This window comes from Monodon monoceros, unplaced genomic scaffold, assembly GCF_005190385.1.
Source record: "Monodon monoceros isolate NGI ecotype Baffin Bay Population unplaced genomic scaffold, NGI_Narwhal_1 Super_Scaffold_18, whole genome shotgun sequence".
Taxonomy (NCBI): domain Eukaryota; kingdom Metazoa; phylum Chordata; class Mammalia; order Artiodactyla; family Monodontidae; genus Monodon; species Monodon monoceros.
Window position 1 is genome coordinate 179,680,804 of NW_021703774.1, and position 22,610 is coordinate 179,703,413.

General features: G+C 65.2%; 3 protein-coding genes across 6 annotated transcripts in view; 2 read left to right on the plus strand and 1 right to left on the minus strand.

The window, feature by feature from the left end:
* Positions 1-358: 358 nt before the first annotated feature.
* Positions 359-1,048, plus strand: HES5 (hes family bHLH transcription factor 5). Its single transcript, XM_029227224.1, has 3 exons — positions 359-412; positions 488-653; positions 771-1,048. Exons 1-3 carry the CDS (start codon positions 359-361, stop codon positions 1,046-1,048), a joined length of 498 nt encoding a protein of 165 aa, XP_029083057.1.
* A 2,660-nt stretch (positions 1,049-3,708) lies between these two features.
* On the plus strand, positions 3,709-19,639 carry PANK4 (pantothenate kinase 4). Of its 4 annotated transcripts, none has more exons than XM_029229639.1 (19): positions 3,709-3,874; positions 7,421-7,503; positions 7,799-8,013; positions 8,450-8,633; positions 8,987-9,079; positions 9,449-9,602; positions 9,688-9,869; positions 10,441-10,522; positions 11,207-11,307; positions 13,539-13,694; positions 14,400-14,512; positions 14,792-14,879; positions 15,777-15,928; positions 16,741-16,796; positions 16,951-17,000; positions 17,377-17,481; positions 17,844-17,944; positions 18,048-18,116; positions 18,807-19,367. In XM_029229639.1, exons 1-19 carry the CDS (start codon positions 3,751-3,753, stop codon positions 19,018-19,020), a joined length of 2,322 nt encoding a protein of 773 aa, XP_029085472.1. In that variant the 5' UTR covers positions 3,709-3,750; the 3' UTR covers positions 19,021-19,367. The 4 variants fall into 4 exon arrangements, 3 of the variants coding, with proteins under 3 accessions (XP_029085472.1, XP_029085471.1, XP_029085473.1); XM_029229638.1 differs by having other exon boundaries at positions 3,726-3,874; positions 7,421-7,691; positions 18,807-19,639; XR_003794523.1 differs by lacking the exons at positions 18,048-18,116; positions 18,807-19,367 and adding an exon at positions 17,569-17,744 and having other exon boundaries at positions 3,743-3,874; positions 17,844-17,937.
* A 334-nt stretch (positions 19,640-19,973) lies between these two features.
* Positions 19,974-22,610, minus strand: part of PLCH2 (phospholipase C eta 2) — a 27,312-nt gene continuing 24,675 nt past the window's right edge. Inside the window, 3 exon segments of the mRNA XM_029227069.1 lie at positions 19,974-20,147; positions 22,167-22,333; positions 22,336-22,541. Coding sequence (XP_029082902.1) covers positions 19,974-20,147; positions 22,167-22,333; positions 22,336-22,541 — 547 coding nt within the window.

Sequence of the window (22,610 nt, forward strand, 5' to 3'; positions counted from 1 at the left end):
GGCCTGGGAAAAGGCAGCATATTGAGGCGCGGGGCTCCCAGCATCAGGCCCCGGGATGCTAATGAGGGCGAGCGCGTTCCCACAGCCCGGACATTGTGCCGCGCGGCCCACCTGCTCCTCGGGGAGCGCCCATTGTGCCCGCGCCAATTCACAGGCAATTTAGCGTGCGCTAATGGGCCGGCGCCTTTGTGCGGCCCGCGCCGCCATTGGCCGCGGAGTGTGGGAACGGCCGCGGCGCCCGGGCCCCAGGCGCCAGCCCGCCGCCCGCGCCTATATAGGGGCCGGGGCCCGCGCCAGCACGGGACGCGCCCGCTCCGCTCCCTGCTTACTCGCCTCCTCGCCTCTCCCCGCGCCAGGCATGGCCCCCAGCACCGTGGCCGTGGAGCTGCTCAGCCCCAAAGAGAAAAACCGAGTAAGTGCGCGGCCGCGGCCCCTGCGGCCCCCGCGCTGGCGCGGCCCCGCTGACGCCCCCTCCTCCCGCCCGCAGCTGCGGAAGCCGGTGGTGGAGAAGATGCGCCGCGACCGCATCAACAGCAGCATCGAGCAGCTGAAGCTGCTGCTAGAGCAGGAGTTCGCGCGCCACCAGCCCAACTCCAAGCTGGAGAAGGCCGACATCCTGGAGATGGCCGTCAGCTACCTGAAACACAGCAAAGGTGAGCAGCCCGGCGCCCTGGAGCCCCGGCCCGCGCGACCCCCGCCCCGCCCCGCTCCCCGCCGCCCCGCGCCCCGGGCTCCCCGTCCCCGCTCACCGCCGCCCCGACTCCCCGCAGCCTTCGCCGCCGCCGCCGCCGGCCCCAAGAGCCTGCACCAGGACTACAGCGAGGGCTACTCGTGGTGCCTGCAGGAGGCCGTGCAGTTCCTGACGCTGCACGCGGCCAGCGACACGCAGATGAAGCTGCTCTACCACTTCCAGCGCCCGCCGGCCGCGCCGGCCGCGCCCGCCAAGGAGCCCAAGGCGCCTGGCTCCGCGCCCGCGCCCGCCCCGGCCAAGGCCGCCGCCGCCGCTTCTGCGCGCCAGCCCGCCTGTGGCCTCTGGCGGCCGTGGTGACCCGCGGGCGGCAGCCCTGCCCGGAGGACCAGAGGGCCAGCGCGTTCCTCTGGCAGAGGGAAGGGCCTCCCCATCGTCCGTGCCGCCCCTGGCTTGGACTGGCCCCTTCTCCGGAAGGCTCTCTCTCCAGGCTGGCGGGCCAGCAGGAGGGTCATTCTCAGAGAATGTGCGTGCAGTGTCCTTGTCATTTAGGGCCCATCTTCTGCCAAATGTCTGACCCCATGGGGTTGCTCTGTGTTTGCATTTCAGCAAGTGACTTCTGGGAAGTCCCCACTGCCGGGGTTCTATGATATTTGTAGGCGGCGGGGCTCGGCCAGCCGGCGCCCCATGCGTAGAGGGCTTTCTTCAGATCCGGTGCTGCCAGGCCAGTGGGCCTGGCGCAGGCCGTGCCGTGGGCACATTTGCCTTTTGTGAAGGCGGAACTCAAGGTGTATCCTCGTAGGAACGACAGTGTCAGCCTGGATGGGCGTGGAAGGACAGGGCAGAGCCGTGGGCGCAAAGCCCCTGGGGATGCTTTGCTGTCTGGTCGGGGCTCACACCGGGGCTGTGTGGGGCGGCTGGGGGTCTCCACCACGATCCTTAAAGGATTCCCGTGTGGGTGGGTGCGCGTGGGCACAACTCTGTACTCAGAATTTGAATCTCAGTCACGTGGGAGCCACGGGACTGCTCTAAAGACTTCTAATAAAATCCGACTAGTTCAGCCCCCTCCGCTGTCTGTCTCTTGTGCCTCACACGTGTCCTCGGTGGCCACCGGGCAGGCGGGTCTGCAGGGATGACGGGGAGTGGGGGCTATCATGGTCTGCAGCCACGGGTGGGCAGTGTCCTTGCCAGCGACCCCCTGGACACAAGAAGAAGGGCTGGGCTCCTGCTGAAGGGAGGGGGGGAGGGAGGAGGGCAGGCAGAGGAGAAGCCTGGAGGGAGGACGCAGAGGTGACAGGCAGGGAGGGAGGGAGGGGGCGGAGCAGAAGGTGGAAATGAGGGGTGAGGGGTCAGGTCAGGAGGCCGGGGAGAAACGGGCTTGGGGGGAGAAAGTGAGTGAGAGGCAGGGAAGCAGGGGAGAGGCAGGCCGGAAGGGAGAGGGCCTCACGGAACACATCAGGTCCCCCGTGTGCAGTAGGAGGGGGCATGGTGGGGAACCTGGGTTCCCGCCCTAGACCTCTCACTATAGCTCCCTGCAGGAGGGGGTGGTGGCGCAGTGACAGGAATGTCCAGCTCTGTCCAGCTGAGAGCAACCCAAAAGCCACAGCCTGCAGCAGACCTCTTGCTGCAGCAAAAAGGGTGTAGCTGGGCCAAACACACAAAAGGTGTTTGCCCCGCCACAGTCCTCCCTGCCCGGTGGCCCTGTCCTGGGACAAGCTCCTGGGGTAACTTTCTCGGCTGGCCCACAGATGGCCAGCTGCCCTGCCTTCCTGCAGGTGGACCGCTCACCAAGGCTGAAACAGGCAGTGCTGGCAATGAACCTGCCAAGGGCAGGCCCTGGTCTCAGAAAGGGCACCTATTTTTAGGCAGGCCCGGGGTGTTGGTTGAGTCTGCAGGGACCCAGAGGTACCCAGACTTGCCCTCCCTCGTTTCTGCTTGGCACCGCTCTTTGCTCTGCCTTCCATCCCTTTCTGTCCACTCTGCAGCGGAGGTCCATAGCACCCCTTCCAGGCCAGTACTGCTAGTGGCCTCTGGGGTCCCTGCTGAGCCCTGGGAGTGGTGAGCAAGGGATGGGAAGCCCCTCTTACAGCCCTCACGTTTATTGCTTGTGCGGCAGGCACATCTTTGAACTTAGCGGGGGCAATCGCTGTTCTCGTGGGTGTACCTCCTGGTCAGGCTGACCTGGTCAGGCAGCTGGTGGCATGCTCAGACCGAGGCTGAGGTCCAGAGACTCAAAGTAACTGGCCCAGAGTCACCTAGGAGGCAGGTGCCAAAGCCACCGCGGGCCCTCGGCATGCTTCCAACACTGGGCTCTTTTGCAAAGTGCCCACTGCCTTTGAGGGGTACACGCCCCTTAAGAAGAGCCTCCACGCCTTCCCAGAAACTAGCCCTGGAAGCCTGTCCCCAACACCACATGGAAGCTTTCTCAGCTTGTTCCCTGCAAACTCCCACAGACTCCCTCTTTTGCCAGAAAACGGCCTCCTCCAGGAAGGCTGCTCGGCTTTCCCCTGCACTTTCTGAGGATCTCACCATCATTCACACATCTCGCCCAGCTGCAAGGGTAGCTCCTACTCCGGGCGGGGTGAGAAAGGCTTCTAGAGGGCGGGGTCCCCAACTCCCCCAGTTTGCATAGGGTTTTTAACACCCACGGTCCTGCACTCCTAGGGAACCAAGCTGGTGGGTCCCAAGCGTCTTCACGTGCAGGTGCCAGGCTCACAACCGCAGTCACTAAAGAAACCGATTACCCTGGTGGTCTCCAAACCCCAGGTGCCCCCTCTGCACTAGCTCATATCATTTGAGGTCAGCATCCGGCCAACTCAGTGAAGGAACAACAAAGACGACGACAGCCCAGAGGTTTTGTGTTGAGCTGCCTCGCGGTCCGGTCTGGGGGACCCGCGCCCGCCTGCCTGCGTCGGCCCTCCAGCCGCCACCGCCGCGGCGGCGGGAGGGGCGAGGGCCGGCCCGAACGCTCATTAGCATAATCTATGCGCGGGAGGCGTTTAGCAGTCAAATATATGCGCATATATCTCCATGGCTGATGAGGCTGGCCGAGCACATTCAAAATGGCGGAGTGTGGAGGGAGCGGCAGCGGGAGCAGCGGGGACAGCCTGGACAAGAGCATCACACTGCCCCCCGACGAGATCTTCCGCAACCTGGAGAACGCCAAGCGCTTCGCCATAGACATAGGTCGCCGCGGGCGGGCGCGGGGAGCGGGGCGGCGGGGGCGGGCGCGGGCGCGGGCAGCGAGGCCGGCGGGCCGGGGCGGTGGCAAGGACGAAAGGCGGGGCGCGGGCTGTCGGCGCGCACGGCCTGTCGGGCCTTGTAGTCCGCGGGCAGCCGGCGGCGCCCGCTCGCTGCGGCAGCCGGACTACAGCTCCCGGCAGGCGCCGCGCGGCCGGAGCGGGGCATGCAGGGGCTCGTAGTCCCGCGGGAGAGGCGGCCTGGCTGCCCCTCTGGCATCCCGCCTCGGGAGCGGGGGTGGGGGTCGGCCGCCGGGCGGCGCAGCTCCCCGCCTGCCGGAGATCGGGGGCCGGGTGTCTGGGGCCGGGGCTTTGGAGGACCTGGGCGCAGACCTCAGGTCGGAAGCACCCCCGAGCCCCGCCCCCCGCAGGGCCCTCCTTCCCTCTCGGACGCGTTGACGCCTCCCGCCGACCGCTTTCTCAGATGTGGACGCTGAGGCGCGGATACCCGGGCGGTCCGGGGCCGGTGCATGACCTCCGGCCCGGGACCCCCGCGCGCCTGGCCCGCCTCGCTCCCCTGTCCTTGGGGGGGGGCGGCGTCCAGGGAAGTGGGGAGCGTCCTGAGCCCCCACCTGCAAAGCCGGAGGCCAGGCGGAGCCAGGCAGAGGGTGGGCGAGGGCAACTGCGAGCCTGAGGTCGGCCCCCCGAAGGGGACCCGCCACAACGGTGCCCGGCTGGACGTTGGGCCAGAGACGGTGAGCGCGAGGAACCGCCTGGGGGCTCAAGTCAGCCCCTCGGGGCCCTGCCGCTGTCCTCGGAGCCCTGTGCGCTCCGGATGTGATGGCAGTCCAGTGGCCGTGTGCTCGGAGCTTCCGCACTTGATGCTGCTGCCCTGACCCTGGGGGCTCTGCTCCAACGGGTCGGCACCTAACGTTTCTGAAGCGCCCCCGAAAATTGGCTGGCCACAGGGCTTACCTGGGTCGTTCTGCGTGGCCCTAGCTTGTGGCGCGGAAGGGGGAGTGCCTGCCTGTCCTCCAGGGCCGAGCCCGGTCAGGGTTCCTTAGCAGAAGGGCACTCAAAGGCATATTTTCAGTGTCCATGTTTATTTCCTCTCTGAAATTTCCCTCCGGCTCTGGGTCCTCTGTTTGGTTCTTTAAAAGACACGTTCATTGTTACTAAGGACAGACATTTGTGGGGGGTTTTTTGGGGGGGGCGGGGTTTGGCCACCCTGCGAGGTTTGTGGGGTCTTCGTTCTCCGACCAGGGATTGAACCTGGGCCCTCAGCAGTGAGAGCGCACAGTCCTAACCACTGGACCGCCAGGGAGTTCACAAGGACAGACTTTTGTTAGTGTAGCTGATGGGAGGTCACGGCTCAGGGCAGGGGTCCTCCACCCAGGAATCCGCAAAGCCAGAGTGCTGTCAGTGGTTCACAAGCAGGTTTCCGGTTTCCTCTCCCCTCCCCAAGCCTCTCAGTCCAGCTCTGACGGGGCTCCCCTCTCCGCTGGTGGAGTCCCTGCTTCAAAAGCCTCAGGGACGCTTTGGGTCAACACATACTTGAAGCTGACTTGACTCCAGGTTTCTGCTGGGCAGAGGGAGGGAGGGTCCCTTGGGTGAAGCAGAAGGGGCCACAGGGCAGGGATGTGCATGGAGGTGCCTGGAGTGGAAGGACAGCCCCGCACCAGGCCCCGGGGTTCTGGATGAACTGGCGGGTCTTGGCTCAGGTCCCTCCCATCAGTCGGGGATGCTGTGGGCCCCAGGGTGGAGCATGGGGTGGGGTAGCCTGGAGAGCCCATGGCATCCACCAGAGAGCGCGGGACTGTGCTGGCCGCCTGGTCACTGCCCTCGTCAGGTGTGACGTGTGCGGCCCCGGCCCGAGTTGGCATTCACTCTAATCGCAAGGGACCCAGAGAGCAGGTGGGCTCCCGCAGGCGCCCCCTGTGCTGCTCTGTGAACTCACCCTGGCTCAGACTGACCGCACTGCTCTGCTCGCAGCCCCGTGCCCCATCCGCTGTCTCCTGGCTCGGGTGGGAGACAAGTCTGGGCAGTGCCGGGCTTCGCCCCACTCGGGGTGCATGGTGTGCGGTGCACAGAACCCAGCTCACTCCCCACGGCCCCCACCCCCCACCCCGCAAACCCCAACACTGTGTGTTTTGGTTGTGATTTATAGCTGACTTGAAAAGCACACTGTCTGGAATTGGATTTCTGTGATCTGGGTAACTTTTGATGAGCTTCTCAAAAGATATCTTCATCCCTTTGTGTTGCCTGTCTTTTTAGGAAACGATTTATTCACAGAGGTGAATCGGGCAACAAACATTTCAGTGGAAGATGCTCCGTGCCAGGCCGGGATTGGGGGCAGGGAGGAGGGATAAGGAGGCTTAAGGCCAAGTTCTGTGTCTTAAGCTGACGGTCTGGGGATGAGAGCAAGCCCAGGACGACGGTGTTCAGTGACCAAACGTGGCCCAACGAGGCCAGGTCGCAGGACGTCCCGGGAGGCCCTGTCCACACTGCCAGACAGGCGGCTCCGATGGGACAGGTGTGATTGGTCTCGGAAGCTGGGCTTTGATTTTTCTTACCTGGAAGAGCTTTGGCCTTTGGATACTGTGTTTCCAAATCTGTGTTTCTGACTTGAGTGTTTGTGGAATACTTCCTTAGTGTTTTGTCACAAAACAACAGTTGTTAATAATTTTAGCGGTCTTCTCAAGACAAGGGGTTTCCCCCTTATTTTTGTCGGGCCTCCTAGGAAACACAGTTGGTTCCAAGGTCACTTTGCAGAGCTGAGCCTTCTGCCTCTCTCTGCTCTGCCGTTCGTGGCTTTCACAGCCGTGAATCACCTATAGCCTCCGATGCCTCCTCTCTGACTCAGGAGTGGGGCTCGCCAGAACTCCTCCTCCAGGAGGACTGCTCTGGGGATCTTTTTAACTTGCCCAAAGGCCTTATCTGCTTCCTGATATTCTGTCCCTGGTCACAGGCCAGGGGCATCCAGGCTTTCCAGGGGCATTAACAAGTCCCCGCCGCCCTCTGCAGGGCCTCCCTGGTGAGTCTGGGCCTCAGCTGCTGCTCTCAGGCCCCTTCCTTGCACATTCCTGGTGAAAACAGCCCCTCCCCCGCCTGCATTGCCTTCTCCACCTCCTTCCACGGACCGTCAGTTGTATGCTTTTCAATGAAAACAGTGGATTTGTCAGCTTTTTCCTTTGGTTCATCCTCAACATCCGAGTCTGAAACAGGATTTTCCTAAACCACTGAGGATCGCCGAGTCACCCAGAAACAGCAGGTCCCTTGCTCGTCAAGGACTCAGTGCTGGTGGAGAAACAGACGGTCTCCGTTTCAGTCTGGGCCCTGAGAGGACCAGAGCTTTTCAAGGAAGGCAGAGCGTGTTTAGGCCTCACAGTTCATTCCCTTCCTCTGTTTGGTGCCCTGCAGGGTTTTCACGTTCAAGTAGCACCAAACTCCTTGTGGGCAGGACCCAGGTCTGGCAGAGGAGGGCCTGTGGAAGGGCAGCCTCAGGTCCCTTCCAGCCACTTCTGAATCCGCTGCATCTGTGTGTCCCCTGTAGGCGGGTCGCTGACCAAGCTGGCATACTACTCCACCGTACAGCACAAAGTTGCCAGAGTGCGCTCCTTCGACCACTCAGACAAGGTGAGCCTCCTGGGAGGACCCCGGGCAGGCCCTGGAAGCTTCTAGTGCCGATGCCCCTCCCTCCATGCTCCCAGCTTAGTTCCCCTTCCGTCCCAGCCCTGGCAAGAGCACCCCCGCCTCCCGCCTGCTCGTGCCTCCCCCCCGAGTCTCCCACCTGCGTCGCCATCAAGACTCCCACGGACTTCAGGGTAGGCAGAAATCGTCGGCGCTGCTGAGGGTGCCCAGGGGCTGTGTGTCAGCGTCGTCCCCTCCCCGAGGCAGTGCACACACGCGGGTTCCCCACCCTCACCCCCAGGACACAGAGCAGGACCACGAGCCGCCCTATGAGATCTCCGTCCAGGAGGAGGTTACCGCCAGGCTGCACTTTGTCAAGTTCGAGAACACCTACATAGAAGCCTGCCTGGACTTCATCAAAGACCATCTGGTCAACACCGAGACCAAGGTCATCCAGGCGACCGGGGGCGGGGCGTACAAGTTCAAAGACCTCATCGAAGAGAAGCTGCAGCTGAAGTGAGTGGGGACCTCGGGGCGGGGAGGGGAGCGTGGGGGCCGGTTGGCCTCCGCTCACGGGGTCGGGCCCTGACGTGGCGGCCGCAGTGGCCCCTCTCCTGCACCAGCCCGTTCGCCCGGCTCTAGGGGTTCCTAAGACCTCAGGACCCAGTGAGGCTCCGGGTGGCTGGTGGGTGGCCGCGGGTCTGAGGCCAAGCTCTGGGCCGGCTGCAGTGGAATTCAGGTGGCTGAAACTCAGGAAGGCTCGGGGGACTGAAGATGGTGGGTGGGAGAGGCGAGGGCTGAAAGGAAAGGAACGGAGCCCCGAGACCGAGTCGGGCCCACTCCCGCTGGACGGAGGGTCCCGGGGCCACAGCCCTGCCAGGGGGGCGGGGAGGCAGGGGCCATTCGTGCCGTGGCCCGTGCCGGTGCCAGTGGCTGGGCTGCTCCCTGGCAGGGTTGACAAGGAGGACGTGATGACCTGCCTGATCAAGGGCTGCAACTTCGTGCTGAAGAACATCCCGCACGAGGCCTTCGTGTACCAGAAGGGCTCCAACCCCGAGTTCCGGTTTCAGACCAACCACCCCAGCGTTTTCCCGTACCTCCTAGTCAGCATTGGCTCTGGGGTCTCTATCGTGAAGGTGGGGCCTGGCTCGTGGGAGAGGACGGGCTCTGCAGAGCTTTGTTGAGCACTGGCTGCATGTCGGAGCCATGCCGGGCACGGGCACGCGGGCAAAGGGAGGCGGACACAGACCCAGGCCTGCCTCTGGCGCTCACGGCGCGAGGCCGCACGCGGAGTGCCTGGCGCGGGCGGTCTGTGGGGAGGTTGGTCCCCTACTTCCAGCACGAGCACCTGCTGAGCCCACCCAGACTCGGCCTTCAAGGGCGCCGCCACCCAGGGCGGGGGATACCCCTGAGCCGCCGCGTCCCCGGGACCTGCTGGGCAGTGGCTGGGGGCCCCCTTGCTAATGCACCTGCCCTCGTTTCGCTCCAGGTGGAGACAGAGGACAGGTTCGAGTGGATCGGCGGCAGCTCCATCGGGGGTGGCACCTTCTGGGGGCTTGGGGCTCTGCTCACCAAAACTAAGGTATTTGGGCAGCTCTAGGAGGATGCTCCTGGCTCCACGGAACAGCCTGTTTCCTGGTCCCCACAGGAAAGGGTTGGCGGCTGTGGGGTCGGAGGCTTGTGCTTGGCTGGGGTTGTTGTGAAAGTGGCTCTTCCCTGTACCTCGTCCTGCGTCCCGAGTCTCTGAAGGATGGGCGTCCAGGTGGCCAGAGTGTCGCCCAGCTGGGTGGTCCACAGAGGCTGCCCGTCTCCCCCCACCTCTGGGCCATGACAGGAGAGGGCTTTCCCTACCCAGCACGGCGGCTGGCCTCCTTCCGTGGGCTCGTCCAGGGCCGTGGGGTTCTCCCAGCTTGCGGCTCCTCAGGTGCTCCCGTCTGCTCTGTCCCCACAGAAGTTTGACGAGCTGCTGCATCTGGCTTCCAGAGGCCAGCACACGAACGTGGACATGCTGGTGCAGGACATCTACGGAGGGGCCCACCAGACCCTGGGGCTGAGCGGCAACCTCATCGCGAGCAGCTTTGGGAAGTCGGCCACCGCGGACACAGGTACCGGCCTCTCGCCTGCTCTCGCTCTCGGAGGCGCGTGGCGCCCACCTGGCCGCTTGCCCAGCGTGCTGCTTCTGCCCCCCAGAGTTCTCCAAGGAGGACATGGCCAAGAGCCTGCTGCACATGATCAGCAACGACATCGGGCAGCTCGCCTGCCTGTACGCCAGGCTCCACTGCTTGGACCGGGTGTACTTCGGCGGCTTTTTCATCCGCGGCCACCCCGTCACCATGCGCACCATCACCTACAGCATCAACTTCTTCTCCAAGGTAATGGGCCGCCGCGTCCTTCCTCTGCTCTGCCCGCCCCTGGCCCGGGCCCCCATGTCTCCAAACTCGCAGGCCTGAGAGGGGACGGGAGCAAGGCGGGACCCAGCTGAGCACCCCCAAGCCCCTGCCCGCAGCCCCTTCCCACCCACTAGCTCCGGGCATCCTGCACTTGGGGCGCCGTGGCCATCCCTGAGTTTGGCGCGTTGCCGGGGGTGGGGTCTAGAGACCGCCTCCCACTGTCTGCGAGCTCCAGGTGAGCTTCTAGGTGTCAGTCACGGCGTGGGGGTGTGTGGCCCCCAGCAAGCGTGGGGAACTGGGTGGGTGTCCGTTTTGTGGAAGAAGTTGCCCCCTGCCCCCCCCACGCCACCCCCATCCATGGAAAAGTGGTCTTCCGTGAAACCGGTCCCTGGTGCCAAGAAGGCCGGGGACCGCTGCTCTAAACGGTGGGCCCTTGAATTCCGCATGTGCGTACAGCCCCGTGGACAAGCGCCGAGTTGGGAGGGAGGCCACCTGTGTCGGGTGGACTTGCAGCCTTGGGCTGAGTGGCGCTTCAGGGGCGTCTCCGTGGCAGGGGGAGGTCCAGGCGCTGTTCTTGAGGCACGAAGGCTACCTGGGCGCCATAGGAGCGTTTCTTAAAGGAGCCGAGCAGGACAGTGAGTACGGCGTGGCCTATGTTGGGCAGCGGCATCGGGAGGCGGGGAGGCCTTGGGGAGTGACTGGAATGGCTGCTCGTGTTAAGTGACGATCGAGGGCTGTGGGTGGACATGGTGTCTTCGTGGGCCCTCCCCAGCAGTGGCAGGAGCCTTTGCTGTGATTCTCCTGAGGGGCCGGTGGAAACCGACTCGCATGGGTGCCACGTAATCAACCCATGGGTCCTTGAGTGACGGGGCTCCGTGCAGGGGCTGCGCACACGGCCTCGCCTCCGAAGGCCTCAACCTGCCGGCTCCTCCCGACCGTCTGACCAGCTGTCGCTTCAGATGCGCATCCGGTCTGTCCTCTTTGAAGGACACGTGAAGGAATCGCAGGCGTGATTCTGCACGAGGAAGCACAGGGCAGACTGCTTGGGGGTCAGCGCCAGTCAGAGCAGCCCAGGCAGACCTTCACTGCGTCCCTAAGTCCAGCTTCTTACTTGAGATAAGCCACGGGTACCTTTCGGAAGCTACCGCTCAGCTTGAGAGGTCTGTGTGCCAGTAAGAAATAACCCAACAGAACAACGCCCCCGGCTCACCCGGCGCCAGGGAGGCCTTCGGCAGCCGGTCCTCCCAGAGGCAGTCCAGCCGCCCAAGCTTTGCCGAGCCGCTCACCCCTCGGTTGACGCCGGGTCTCTTGTCCCGCAGACCCAAACCAGTACAGCTGGGAAGAGAACTACGCCGGCAGCTCCGGGCTCATGAGCTCCTCGCCCGAGCTCTGCCCAACGCAGCGGCCGAGGAGTGGCACCGTGAGTACGGGCGCGGGTGGCCCTGAGTCCCACGTGCGCCGCCTCCGCTGCGGCCTCCTGGTGGTCCCCGAGGAGAGCCTCCGTGCCGCCGTGGCCGGGCTCGAAGGCGCCTCCTCCTGGTGCAGGCCGGTCATGAACCACAGACTCTGGGGCCGAAGAGAGACGTTTGCAGCCTGCAGCTGGCTGTTCTCATTTCTCCCGTAGTGTCTCACATTCTTCGGGTGTTCAGCCGGAGCCCTCGGGGCCACGCGGTCCCTGCCGGGTTTGCAGGGAGAATATAAAGTTTCGGGACCACAGGGGGTCTTTCCTAGGGCTCTGGGACCGTTCACAGCAGAATCGGGGTAAAACTGTGGGTCACGGGCACCAGCCTGGGCCCCTTCTCTTAGAACACGTTCTCTGCGTGATGGTTTCAAGGCGGTACCGAGCCTGCAGAGTCTGCAAATTTCCTCAGGCGATTCCACCTTTTCCTCAGTCGCCCCTTGGGGTGAGGCCCACCATGTCTGGATGGGGGCTTCCCCCGCCAGCCGAGCCGGTGTGGAGAGGGTCTCCCAGCTGGGACGGGATGGTACTGCCGTGGCCCCGTCCTGGCCCAGATCATCGTTGGACGAGCTGTTGCCATCTTTTTTTTTTTTTTTTTGGCTGTATGCAGGCCTCTCACTGTTGTGGCCTCTCCCGTTGCGGAGCACAGGCTCCTGACACGCAGGCCCAGCGGCCATGGCTCACGGGCCCAGCCGCTCCGCGGCACATGGGATCCTCCCGGACCGGGGCACGAACCCGTGTCCCCTGCATCGGCAGGCGGACTCTTAACCACTGCACCACCAGGGAAGCCCGTTACCGTCTCATTGACATCACGTCCCTGATAACCCAGGGAGTGGTTTGTCAGAATTGCACGCCTGCCTGGAGGACAGGCCGAGGCCAGTTTGGAGGGAAAGTTGCTTTTCGGTTGTAGATGCAGATTCTCTTGTAAATCAGTGTAAACATGGCAAGAATGTGCCTCAGCCGCCTCTCACTTCCTGGGGAGAGTCCCCCCCCCGCGTGTGGCACCCCCAGTTCCCACAGCTCCGCACCGCATCCTTTGCAGCCAGCTGTGCGGGGGTAGCTGGGCCCTTCCCAAAGGCAGGCACCAGGGGCAGGGTTGGCAAGGCCCAGGCCCGCCGTGACGGGTGTGCAGAGAAAGGCGTTAACGTCTCTGACTTGTCGAAGGGCGACGTGGATGCCGGCCACACGGTGGGCGGGCCAGAAACCTTTCAGCCAGCGCTGACGTGCAGCTTGGGCACCCCACGCGCCTGTCGTGCTGGGGTGTCCCTGCGAGTGGGCGTGGGGATCCCCAGGGGCAGGGGGCCAGGCCGAGCTCAGATGTGAGCTCCCACTCATCGGAGGACAGGGCGGCCCCTGCCGGCCAGCCGGGCAGGGGGCAGCCATTGCCGCCTTTGACCCCCGTGGAGACACACTGGCTCCTTCCCTGCTAAACGTGCGCTCACGTGGCGCGTCCCCAAAGCCCATCTCTCCCTCATGGGGTGGATCTTCTCATCCAGACCATCCCTGGTCCGAGCACACCTGCCGCCTCACCCTGCTAGTGGGCCAGTCAGCAACACAGGGCCAAGCCCCAGGTGGGCAGCTCCCTGGAGGGTGGGGGGCAGGATCGGTGCCTGGAGGACGAGCCCTGAGCTCACTCGCTTGTCACGTCCCTGGAGCAGCTGCCTGACACAGTTCTCATCCGAGAACGGGGCCAGGCGCACAGGACCCTTCGTTTGAAAGACCCTGGCGTGGGCATCAAGCGTCCCGGCCTTGCTGAGTGTGGCAGGGGCAGTGGGTCTGGACGCGGGGCGTGGGGGGACGGGGCGGTGTGTCCCCGCCTGGGAACCGACCCCGGGCAGGAGCCGCAGGACAGAGCCCGGCGGGCAGGGCAGTTGGACCAGAAGGGCGGTCGGTGTGCATGGTTCAGAGCGCGGAGCAGAGAGCACGGGGCGCAGCAGGAAGACGGGGGCGTGAGCGGACCCAGGGTCGGGGCGTCGGGCTCAGGGTCCCGGACAAGTGGAGGGCTCACCCGGGCTGAGAGAGGCCGTGAGAGGCAGGCAGGGCCCAGGGCCGGGGAGGAACCGGGCTCTCCATTAGCCGTACACGGCAGCTTCCCTTCGTGCAGGGAAGCCGGTTCCAAGACCTGTAGAAGGGGGTTTTGGTCTTTCAGAAAGGACACGGCTGACGTGCCCGCCTGCTTCTCGTCCTTCCAGTTCGACTTGCTAGAAATGGACCGTCTAGAGAGGCCGCTCGTTAACCTGCCTCTCCTTCTGGACCCGTCCTCCTACGTGCCTGACACGGTCGACCTCACAGACGACGCGCTGGCCAGAAAGTACTGGCTCACCTGCTTTGAGGAGGCCCTGGATGGGGTGAGGGCCTGGGGCGGGGGTGAGGTTGGGATGAGGGCTGGGGGCGAGGCTGGACACCCCCAGGAAGAAGACACCCGTGCGTCCAGGAATTGGGCTGTGGGCCTTTGAGGTCCTGGCTACCTCTGACTGTTTCAGGTTCCCAAGGGGCAGTGAGAGGCGGGATGGAGGAGAACAGGGGTTTCCAGGAACCTTTTATTTGAGGTGTAATTCATAGTTCCCAGGTGGGAACCTGACTGAGTAGTTTGTTGGGACGTGGTGTCAGTGAGGTGCGTTCTCATCGGCTCGCAAGTGGCTTTCCCGGCTACCGTGTTTCTTTAAAAAGCAAGCGGTTCGCACAGGGCTCAGGGGCAGCAGTGGCTGGCCTCCGGCTCCAGGCTCAGGGGGGTTAAGGCCATGGGAGCCTCCTGGGAACACCCATTCCTCCACGACGCCCCTCAGAGAGGCCCACGGGGTCTGTCTTCAGAGCGAGGGGTCCCACAGACTTGGAGGATGCTCCAGAACCACCAGTCCCCTCAGCAGAGCAGGAGCCGGTGTCCAGTGGGCCCTGGGGCTGGTATCGGAGGACACGGATATGAGGTTTGGGTCAGGGCTGGCGGCAGCCCCGTTCCCACCTGGCAAGGGAAGCCCCCAGTGGCTGCCACCAGTGCCTGCCACCCACGGGCTGGGGGCTGCCCTGAGCACTGCTGGCTGCCCCGTCCTCGGTAGGTCGTGAAACGCGCCGTGGCAAGCCAGCCAGGCTCCGTGGATGCAGCCGAGAGGGCCGAAAAGTTCCGCCAGAAGTACTGGAACAAGCTGCAGACCCTGCGGCACCAGCCCTTGTGAGTGGCCCACCCGCTCGCCCTGGCCAGAGCCCCGAGAGCGGCCTCTACGGGGACGCGCACTTGCACCCGAGGGCCGAGTCCCTCGAAGTTTTCCAGGAAGCTCTGTGCCCCTCCCCTGGCACACACTCGGGGGCGCTCAGCACCCCGCTGGCCTCCTGGGCTTCTCCTTTTGGCGCCTGGACGCCACGAGGACGCCCCTGGGTGGGGAGAGTGTGATGGGCGGTGCAGTCAGCCGTCTAGCCCACTCAGCCGCCCTCCACCCGGCTCTGTCTTCAGCGCTTATGGGACCCTGACCGTGCGCAGCCTCCTGGACACGAGGGAGCACTGTTTGAACGAGTTCAACTTCCCGGACCCCTACTCCAAGGTGAGCGCCCCCTTCTCGTGGGTGGGCACATGCTTGCAGGGGGCCGTGGGGAACGGGGCGTCAGTCCTGTCCTGTCCAGCAAGCGGGTGTGCTGGCAGCCCTGACCCCCGGCACTGGCGACAGGCTGCATCCTGGAGCCGCCCTGGTGAGGGTCCATCTCCCAGGAGCTCTGGGCCGCAGCCCCTCGGTCGGCAGCACCGGCTGTGGACCGATGCCGGCACCACTGTGACCTCATCAGCAGCCCGTCCTGGGGGTTCTAACCAGCAGCCGGTGAGGGTGGCGGGCATGTGGCACTGAGGCCCCCTCGCCTCTTCCTGGCCTCCTGAACTCAGCCTGGAAACTCAAGAGTTGGTGCCTGAGGATGTCCGTCCTGGCCACGAGCCATCCAGGGCCTGGCTGGTGGCCTGGAGGTGCCTCCCTGGGCTCTTTGACCAGGAAGCCGCGTGCCCTGGAGCCGTGGGCGGGGTCCAGAGCCAGCCCACCTCAGCTCCCTGCCACCTCCTCCCTGCCCTCGCACAGGAGCATCTGGGGACAGTGGGTCTGGGTGCTGAGGATCTCACGGTCAGGGCAGCGGGCACCCGTGGGGTGTGGGTCCTCCGTGCTCGGCCACGGCACAGTCACACCTGAGCCTCCGTCCTCAGTGCACACTTCAAACCTGCACCGATACCAGCGTGCCCCCCATGCTTGCACTCGGCCCGCGCTGCTCCGAGTCAGCGCTGCTTTTAACCTGACGCGATCTGGGTTTGTCTAGCCTCCCGCAGTGACGTCACATGGGAGTCTTCTGTCCCCTAGAACAGGCTCGCTGTTGGTGCTCTCCCGGCGCGGTGCTCTCCTCTCCCTGCTCTGCTGGGGGACTGGGGAAGGCCAGACCACGTCTTCATTCGCGTCTCCCCGCAGGTGAAGCAGAAGGACAACGGCGTGGCATTAAAGTGTTTCCAGAGGGTGATCCACTCTCTGGACGCCCTGGGCTGGGAGGAGAGGCAGCTGGCACTGGTGAAAGGGCTCCTGGCCGGCAACGTCTTCGACTGGGGAGCGAAAGCCGTCTCTGAGTAGGTGCCCGCTGTCCTCACAGCCCCCGCAGGCCCATCCCCTCCCCTCCTCCTTCCAGCTCGGCCTTAGAGCCACAGCCCCTGGGCCCGAACTGACGCCTGGGCCACACGTGGCTCCGGCAGTCCCAGCCTCGGCCGGCCCAGCTTGGCCCTCGAGGAGGTGGCAGAGGGGGCACCGGGGGTTCTCGGGGGATGGGGTACTGCTCGGGGCTTGCTGGACACGTGTGGCCTCGGGAACGGATGGGACAGGTGCTGGGACCCAGCCTCCCTGCCCGCACACAAGAGCAGGCGCGTGGAGGGCTGCAGGTGTGGGTGTTGTCAGTGTGAAACTGCGCGTCACAGTGACTGTGTGGGGTGGGCTTAGACGCTGTTGGGTGTTCGGAGTGAATAGGTGCCTCGTGAAGTTCAGCGGTGGGCACGCGTCTCCCCGTCCCCCCAAGGGTCCTGTCCCGGGGCCCGTCGTCTGGTGCCTTCCCCGGGGCTCCCGTGCAGGGGACTTGCTGGGTCACCCAACGTGCGCTTTCGGACCCGGGCACCCGGGACAGCCATCGCCCCCTCCCTGCCCTCAGCACTGGCTGCCCCTTGGGCGGCACGTTGGGGTGAGGCTGGTGGCCAGTGCTCCCCAGGGGCCTGGCCTGTGGCTGCAGGCACGGAGGCTTCCCCGTGCCACCTCCCCTGTCCTCGAGCCGACGCGGCAGCAGTGACGGGTGACAGCACGCTCGTCCAGCTCGGGAGGGACTTCGTGGCCCACGGGAGCGACGGAGGCCAAGGTCCGGGGCCTTGGTGACTTTGTCTTCTCCTCCCCTGTGCAGCGTCCTTGAATCTGACCCCCAGTTTGGGTTTGAGGAGGCAAAGAGGAAGCTGCAAGGTAGGGGCGCCCAGGGCTCTCCTCCAGTGCCAGGACTCGGGCCGGTGGGGGGAAGCAGCGAGGCGGCCACGCGTGCCCGCTGAGCCGGGGGGAGGCGAGGACCGGCTCCCCGGAGAGGCCGGCGGGCGGGTGACCGCGTCCCTGTGTCCCGCAGAGCGGCCCTGGCTCGTGGACTCCTACAGCAAGTGGCTTCAGAGACTGAAGGTACATGGGGCTGTCCCCGCCTCTGTCCTGTGCCCTAGGGGCCCGGGCAGGGTTCACGGGTGGGGAGGTGGCGCGGGCCCGCGCGGTGCACCGAGGGCCCCCCGGAGTGTCCCCCTCAGCCCCCCGCCCCGAGCTACAAGCATGAGCTGGCATCCCTGCTCCAAGCCTGACTTCGGCAGGACAGCGATGAGATCACTGGCCTCAGGTCAGAGGTCCTTCGGGCTAGCAGTTCTGGAAGAGGCCGGGGCTGCCCCTGTGCCCCCAGTGCCTGCAGGACCCAGCAGCCCTCGCCCGGCCGTGGGGAGTGGAGTGTGGAGGTGTCTGGAACGCTTGGACGCGCCTGTTCCCAACTGAACGTCCTGGTTTTGTCTTACAGGGGCCCCCTCACAAATGTGCCTTAATTTTCGCAGATAACAGTGGAGTAGACGTCATTTTGGGAGTCTTCCCCTTTGTCAGGGAGCTTCTCTCTAGAGGGACGGAGGTGAGTGTGGAGGGCCGCATGGCGGGTCCCTTGCCCAGCTCCTGTGCTCGGTGGGGTTGGCATCGCCCTGGGCCCCTCCGTGTGCAGGTAGGTGCCGGGTAGGCAGTGGCACAGCAGGAGCACAGGGGGAGACCTGGCCGGTCACGTCCTGGGGCTTAGGTCAGCCTGACCGCGGGGCCCTGGGGCCATCTCCATCCTGCCCCAAGAGCCGGCCCAGCCGTGAGAGGTCGCCAGAGGCCGTGCTCCTCCGCCGGCAGCCCCAGGTGGGTGGGTGGGTGGCGGGCGGGCAGGCGGGCGAGCCCAGGCTGGCTCAGTACTGCCGGCGGCCAAGGTCCCTAAAGAGCCCGGGCATCCTGCCGCAGGTCATCTTGGCGTGCAACTCGGGACCCGCCTTGAACGACGTGACCTACAGCGAGTCCCTCATCGTGGCCGAGCGCATCGCGGCCATGGACCCCGTCATCCGGTAAGCTGGGCAGGAGGCTGGGGCCTGGCATGGCGAGGCGGGGGTGCGGCAGGGCAGCTTCCTGGGGCGCCGCCTCACGGGTGACGACCCCTGTGCTCGGCAGCTCGGCGCTCAGAGAAGGGAGGCTGCTGCTCATGCAGACTGGCTCCAGCTCCCCGTGTCTCGACCTCAGGTATGTGGCCCCTCTGCCCCCGGGTCCCCCTGGTCCCCTGCGGAAGTCAGCTGTGCCAGCCGCAGCCCCGGGCAGGGTCCAGGCACCTCTTCCCTCGGGACCCTGGGAGGAGGAAGCAAGGGGGGCGTGTCCCCACCTTGGATAATTATCCTTGGATAATCAGTTCTTCACCATAGTGCTTTCCACCCTGGGGCTTCTAGAACCTGGAGCAGCCCGTGTAAAGGAGGGCACATCTGGGCTCTGGGACCGTTAGCCTCTCAGTCTGTTCCAATGCTGATTCTCCAGTGTTGATTTAATCCCCTTCCAGGTCCACTATTAACCAACAAGGAAGGACAATAAAAAGCTATAGAAAGGACTCAGATTCTTTAAAGTTCAAACTACAAAAGTATCATTAAGGCCCAGTTTTCAGAACCGGCTTCCTTGTAGCAACGGGAGCACAGCTGCCAGCGGTCCCCAAGACCGTGGGCCCCGGGCCCCGGGAGGGCAGCTGCCGGGCTGGCTGTCCGGGGATCAGGCTGGACCCAAGGCCCACGTAGTTGGGGGGGGGCCGAGGGTCGGGGGTCTCCGGCGTTCCCGCCAGTCGCCGCCCTTGGCTGGAGGCAGGGTGTGGCATCTGCCCCGGGTGCAGCTCAGTGCAGGGTGCCAGGCCCCCCGCCTGCACCCTCCTCACTGCCCCCTTCCTCCCCGAAGCCGCCTGGACAAGGGGCTGGCCGTGCTCGTGCGGGAGCGCGGCGCCGACCTGGTGGTCATCGAGGGCATGGGCCGCGCCGTCCACACCAACTACCACGCAGCCCTGCGCTGTGAGAGCCTCAAGCTGGCCGTCATCAAGAACTCGTGGCTGGCCGAGCGGCTGGGTGGCCGGCTCTTCAGTGTCATCTTCAAGTACGAGGTCCCGGCCGAGTGAGGTGCCACCGCCGCTGGGCTGCTCTGCCCGTCGCCTCAGGAACGTATCTCAACTGCAACAGGGACCCGCGTTCAAATCAGAATATTTACATTGTGCTTCTGTGAGAGAGCCGGCTGCGCCCAGGTGTGGGCTCAGCGCTCGTGGCCTCGGGCTTGGTGTTTCTTCAGTGCTGACGTGTTCGTGGTGGGGAGACACGACTTTTGTCCCGTGGAATATATTTAACTGTTAAAGAATCTTTTATATATATATACGTATATACATACATATATATATATATATAAAAATATAAATATGTGCGCGCACGCCTCCGACGGGCGCTGAGGTCAGGGCGCGGCGAATTGTTTCCATCTGCCTTTGCTGTTTGGTGTGAGGGTGGGCAGCCCCCCCCGCCAGGGGCCCTGCCCATGCCTCCCCCAGGGAGCCCAGCAGTGGGGTCTCTCCCTAGGTGATCTCTAGAACTCTTAGGCCCACCTTGGCCCGTGGGCCATGGCCGCTGCCCTGTCACGTGGCCTCCAGCATCACTCCCCGGCGTGTCTATCTGGAGAAGGCCTCCGCTTGCGCCCCTGCCCCGCCTGGCCCCGCTACGCGCGGGAAGGACAGACAGGCTGCTGAGAGGAGGCCACGGGCTTCGAGGGCCCTCGAGGACTTTCAGGGACTTGGTGGCTGGTCCAGTCCTCTCCTGCTCGGAGCACCTCAGACCACGTGGGTTCTGTCGCCACGGCCTTGAGCCCATGCCCAGAGCCCTGCCTGACAGCAGGTGGGTGGGGGGTTCACTGGGCCCGGTGATGGAGGTGCTGTGAGATGGCGGGGGCTCCTCCCCCACTGGACCCGTCCCTCGGGGTGCAGACCTGAGCCTCAGACGCCACATCGTGGCAGAAGAACTGGCCACGGAGCTGCGAGGCCGCCTGTGTGTGCCATTGGTCTCAGGAACAAAGAGCTGCGCGGGGGCCCTGCTACCGTGGCCCCGGGCCCTGTGCACTGAGGAAGCCCCACTGCCCAGCACCCAGGTCCCTCACTGCTGGAGCACCCAGCAACGTGAGGACGGGCAGGATGAGGAAGGCCGTCGGGGCTGCCCCTGCAGGGACCTGAGCCCTGCCCTCTTTGCCCAAGACCCCCTCGCACTTGCCCTGCTGGGCCAGGGAAACCGGGGCCCTGCACCCCCTTCCGGGAGCCTGAGCTCAGAGGTCTGGGACCTGCACTGAACCTCAGAGGGTGCTCAACCTGTCCTGCACCACAGCAGCCCCCCTGGGTGACCCATGTGCTGCACCCCACTCCTGGATGGATGGACCTCAAAGCACTTGCTCTGTCGGCAGAGAGGGCCCTGGCCTTCCTGTGAGCAGCCGCCAGGGGGAGCAGGGGGCACGGCCGTCAAGAGGGCACAGACTAGGCCTGTCCAGTGGGTGGTCCATGTGATCCCCTTTCCGCGAAGGCTCACCCACCTTGACCCCAACACAGCCCCTCGCTACACCCCCGGCCTGCACCTATGCACGGCTCAGCTTCCTGTGGTCGCCTCTATGAGGCCTGGCCTGGCCCCTCTTCTGCCCAGGCCATCCTCTGTCCTCCCATCCCTGGTGTCGGAGCAGCATTGTCCTAGCTGGTCTGGGGCTCCCTGTGCAGGGCATGCCCTGCCCAGACACCCAGGAGGACTCCAGAGGTCCAATCAGAGCCCAGCTCGGCCTGTGTCATGATGCCTTGCTGAGCCTCCCTCCTGTCAGGCCCTGGCGCTCCCCTGAGGGTCGCTGGACAGGCGGGAGGAGCCTGCGGTGGCCCCGCAGTGAGTAGGGCACCAGGGCTCTGAGCACCTGCCCTGCCCTCAGGTACCCCTCTTGCGATGCCCTGTCCCTTTCTCAGCTGGGACAGAAAGGGTCTGGGCCTCCCAGCCCCTGAGGGCAGCCCCTGGGAGGTAACGGAGCAAGAGGCAGCGCCCACCCGGGGCTGGAGAAGGGCTGACCGCCCCCCCCCCATATCTTGTGAGCCCTGGCAGATTGCCCCAGGCTGTGTCCCTCCCTGCCCCCCGCCTCCCCTTCACTTCCCCCAAGATTCTAGTAGCCCAGATGCAGTGCCTTGGGGACCCCTCCCTTCCGGGGTTGGGCCACAGCTCCCCCAGGCTGAGCTCCCCCAACCAGAGGAAGGAGCAGGGCCTTCCCGGTTCCGAGGGGCCTGACTGATCCTGGGAGGAAAGTGGCACTGGCACAACTGCCCATCCCCCAGGCCTTTGCTGAGTTTGGGCAAGCGGCTGGCATGAGTCCCTGGGGCCTTCGAGGGACACAGCAAGAGACAGAGCGCCTGGCGCCCACCAACACCCAGCCTTTCAGACGCCTTGCCCGGCGCCCACCGTCCCCAGAGCCTCCGACCCTGGACGGTAGGGCTGATCCTGCTGCGGGGCCCGAGGCCTCCCTGAGCTAAGCCGTGGGTGGGCTGCCCCCAGCCCCTGCCTGTTGTACCAAGAGAGTCCACCCTTGGGGTGGCCTCTGACACCTCAGCTGGCTTCTGTGCAGGCCAGGTGCTCGGGTGGGGAGGGCAATCAGCCCCCCAGCTTCTCGAGGGAGGGGGCGGCCCTGGCGGTCCTCTGTGCGCAGAGACTCCGGGAGCAGCAGCCCCACAGCTGGGGACCCTCTGGCCTGGGTCCCTGCCAGGGCCAATGTCTGCCCCCGATAAGTGGGGCGGGAGAGGGGGAGGGAAAGAACAGGGGTGTGTTCGGGGCTTGTGGCCCTGACCCTGGGCGCGGTCCAGCCAAGCCATCCGCGGGCAGAGGGTGGGGGGCATCTTCTGGGTTCCGGCCCCGCGACACCGGGTACGCGGCCACAGAGGGAGCCCACTCGGAGCAAGTGCAAGCGTGTTTATTGGAGCTGTGTTCGGGAGTTTACAAGAGTCTACAACGTCCCGTACAGAGCAGAGTGTGTGCAGAACAAGCCAGCAGTCGGGGCGGGGAGGCCACGCTCCAGGCCACGCCCAGGTCACTGGGCGCCTCGCATGGCGGGGCCCGGCAGACGCGCGCCCACACCCGCCCCGCAGCTGAGACCAAGGGAAAGTGGAAAAGGACACGGTACCATTTTCTCATTGTAGAAGTTTTAGCTTTGCCTCTAAAAATTTAAGTATCTGTCAGTGTACGTGGATCTTAAAAGGTCGTGAAAACTCTGCCCTACCCCAGGGCGGGCTCCTTCCTCCCAGGAGGAGGGGCAGGGCCGAGGGCACAGCCACACGGGACGGGCGACAGCCTGGGGCGGCAGCTCCGCATCCGGAGCCCTGGGCTGCAGCAGGAGGCCAGTGGCGGCAGCACCTGACAGCTGGCTGGTGGCACCCCTGGCGGGGCCGGCACAGCCCCACAGCCCTCTTGGCCCACGCAGCAGGTGCCCTCAGGGGTGCCCCGCTTCTCCTCTGGGGAGCCCCTTGGGCCCCGCAGCCGCTGCTGCCGCTCCTGGGCCCGGCTGGCGGTGGCGCGCACACGGCTCTGGCTGCGGGAGGAGGAACGCCGCAGGAAGCCCGGGGCCCCCGCTGCCCCCTCCCCAGCCGGGCCCCCGCTGCCCCCTCCCCAGCCGGGACCCCCGCTGCCCCCTCCCCAGCCGGGACCCCGCTGCCCCCTCCCCAGC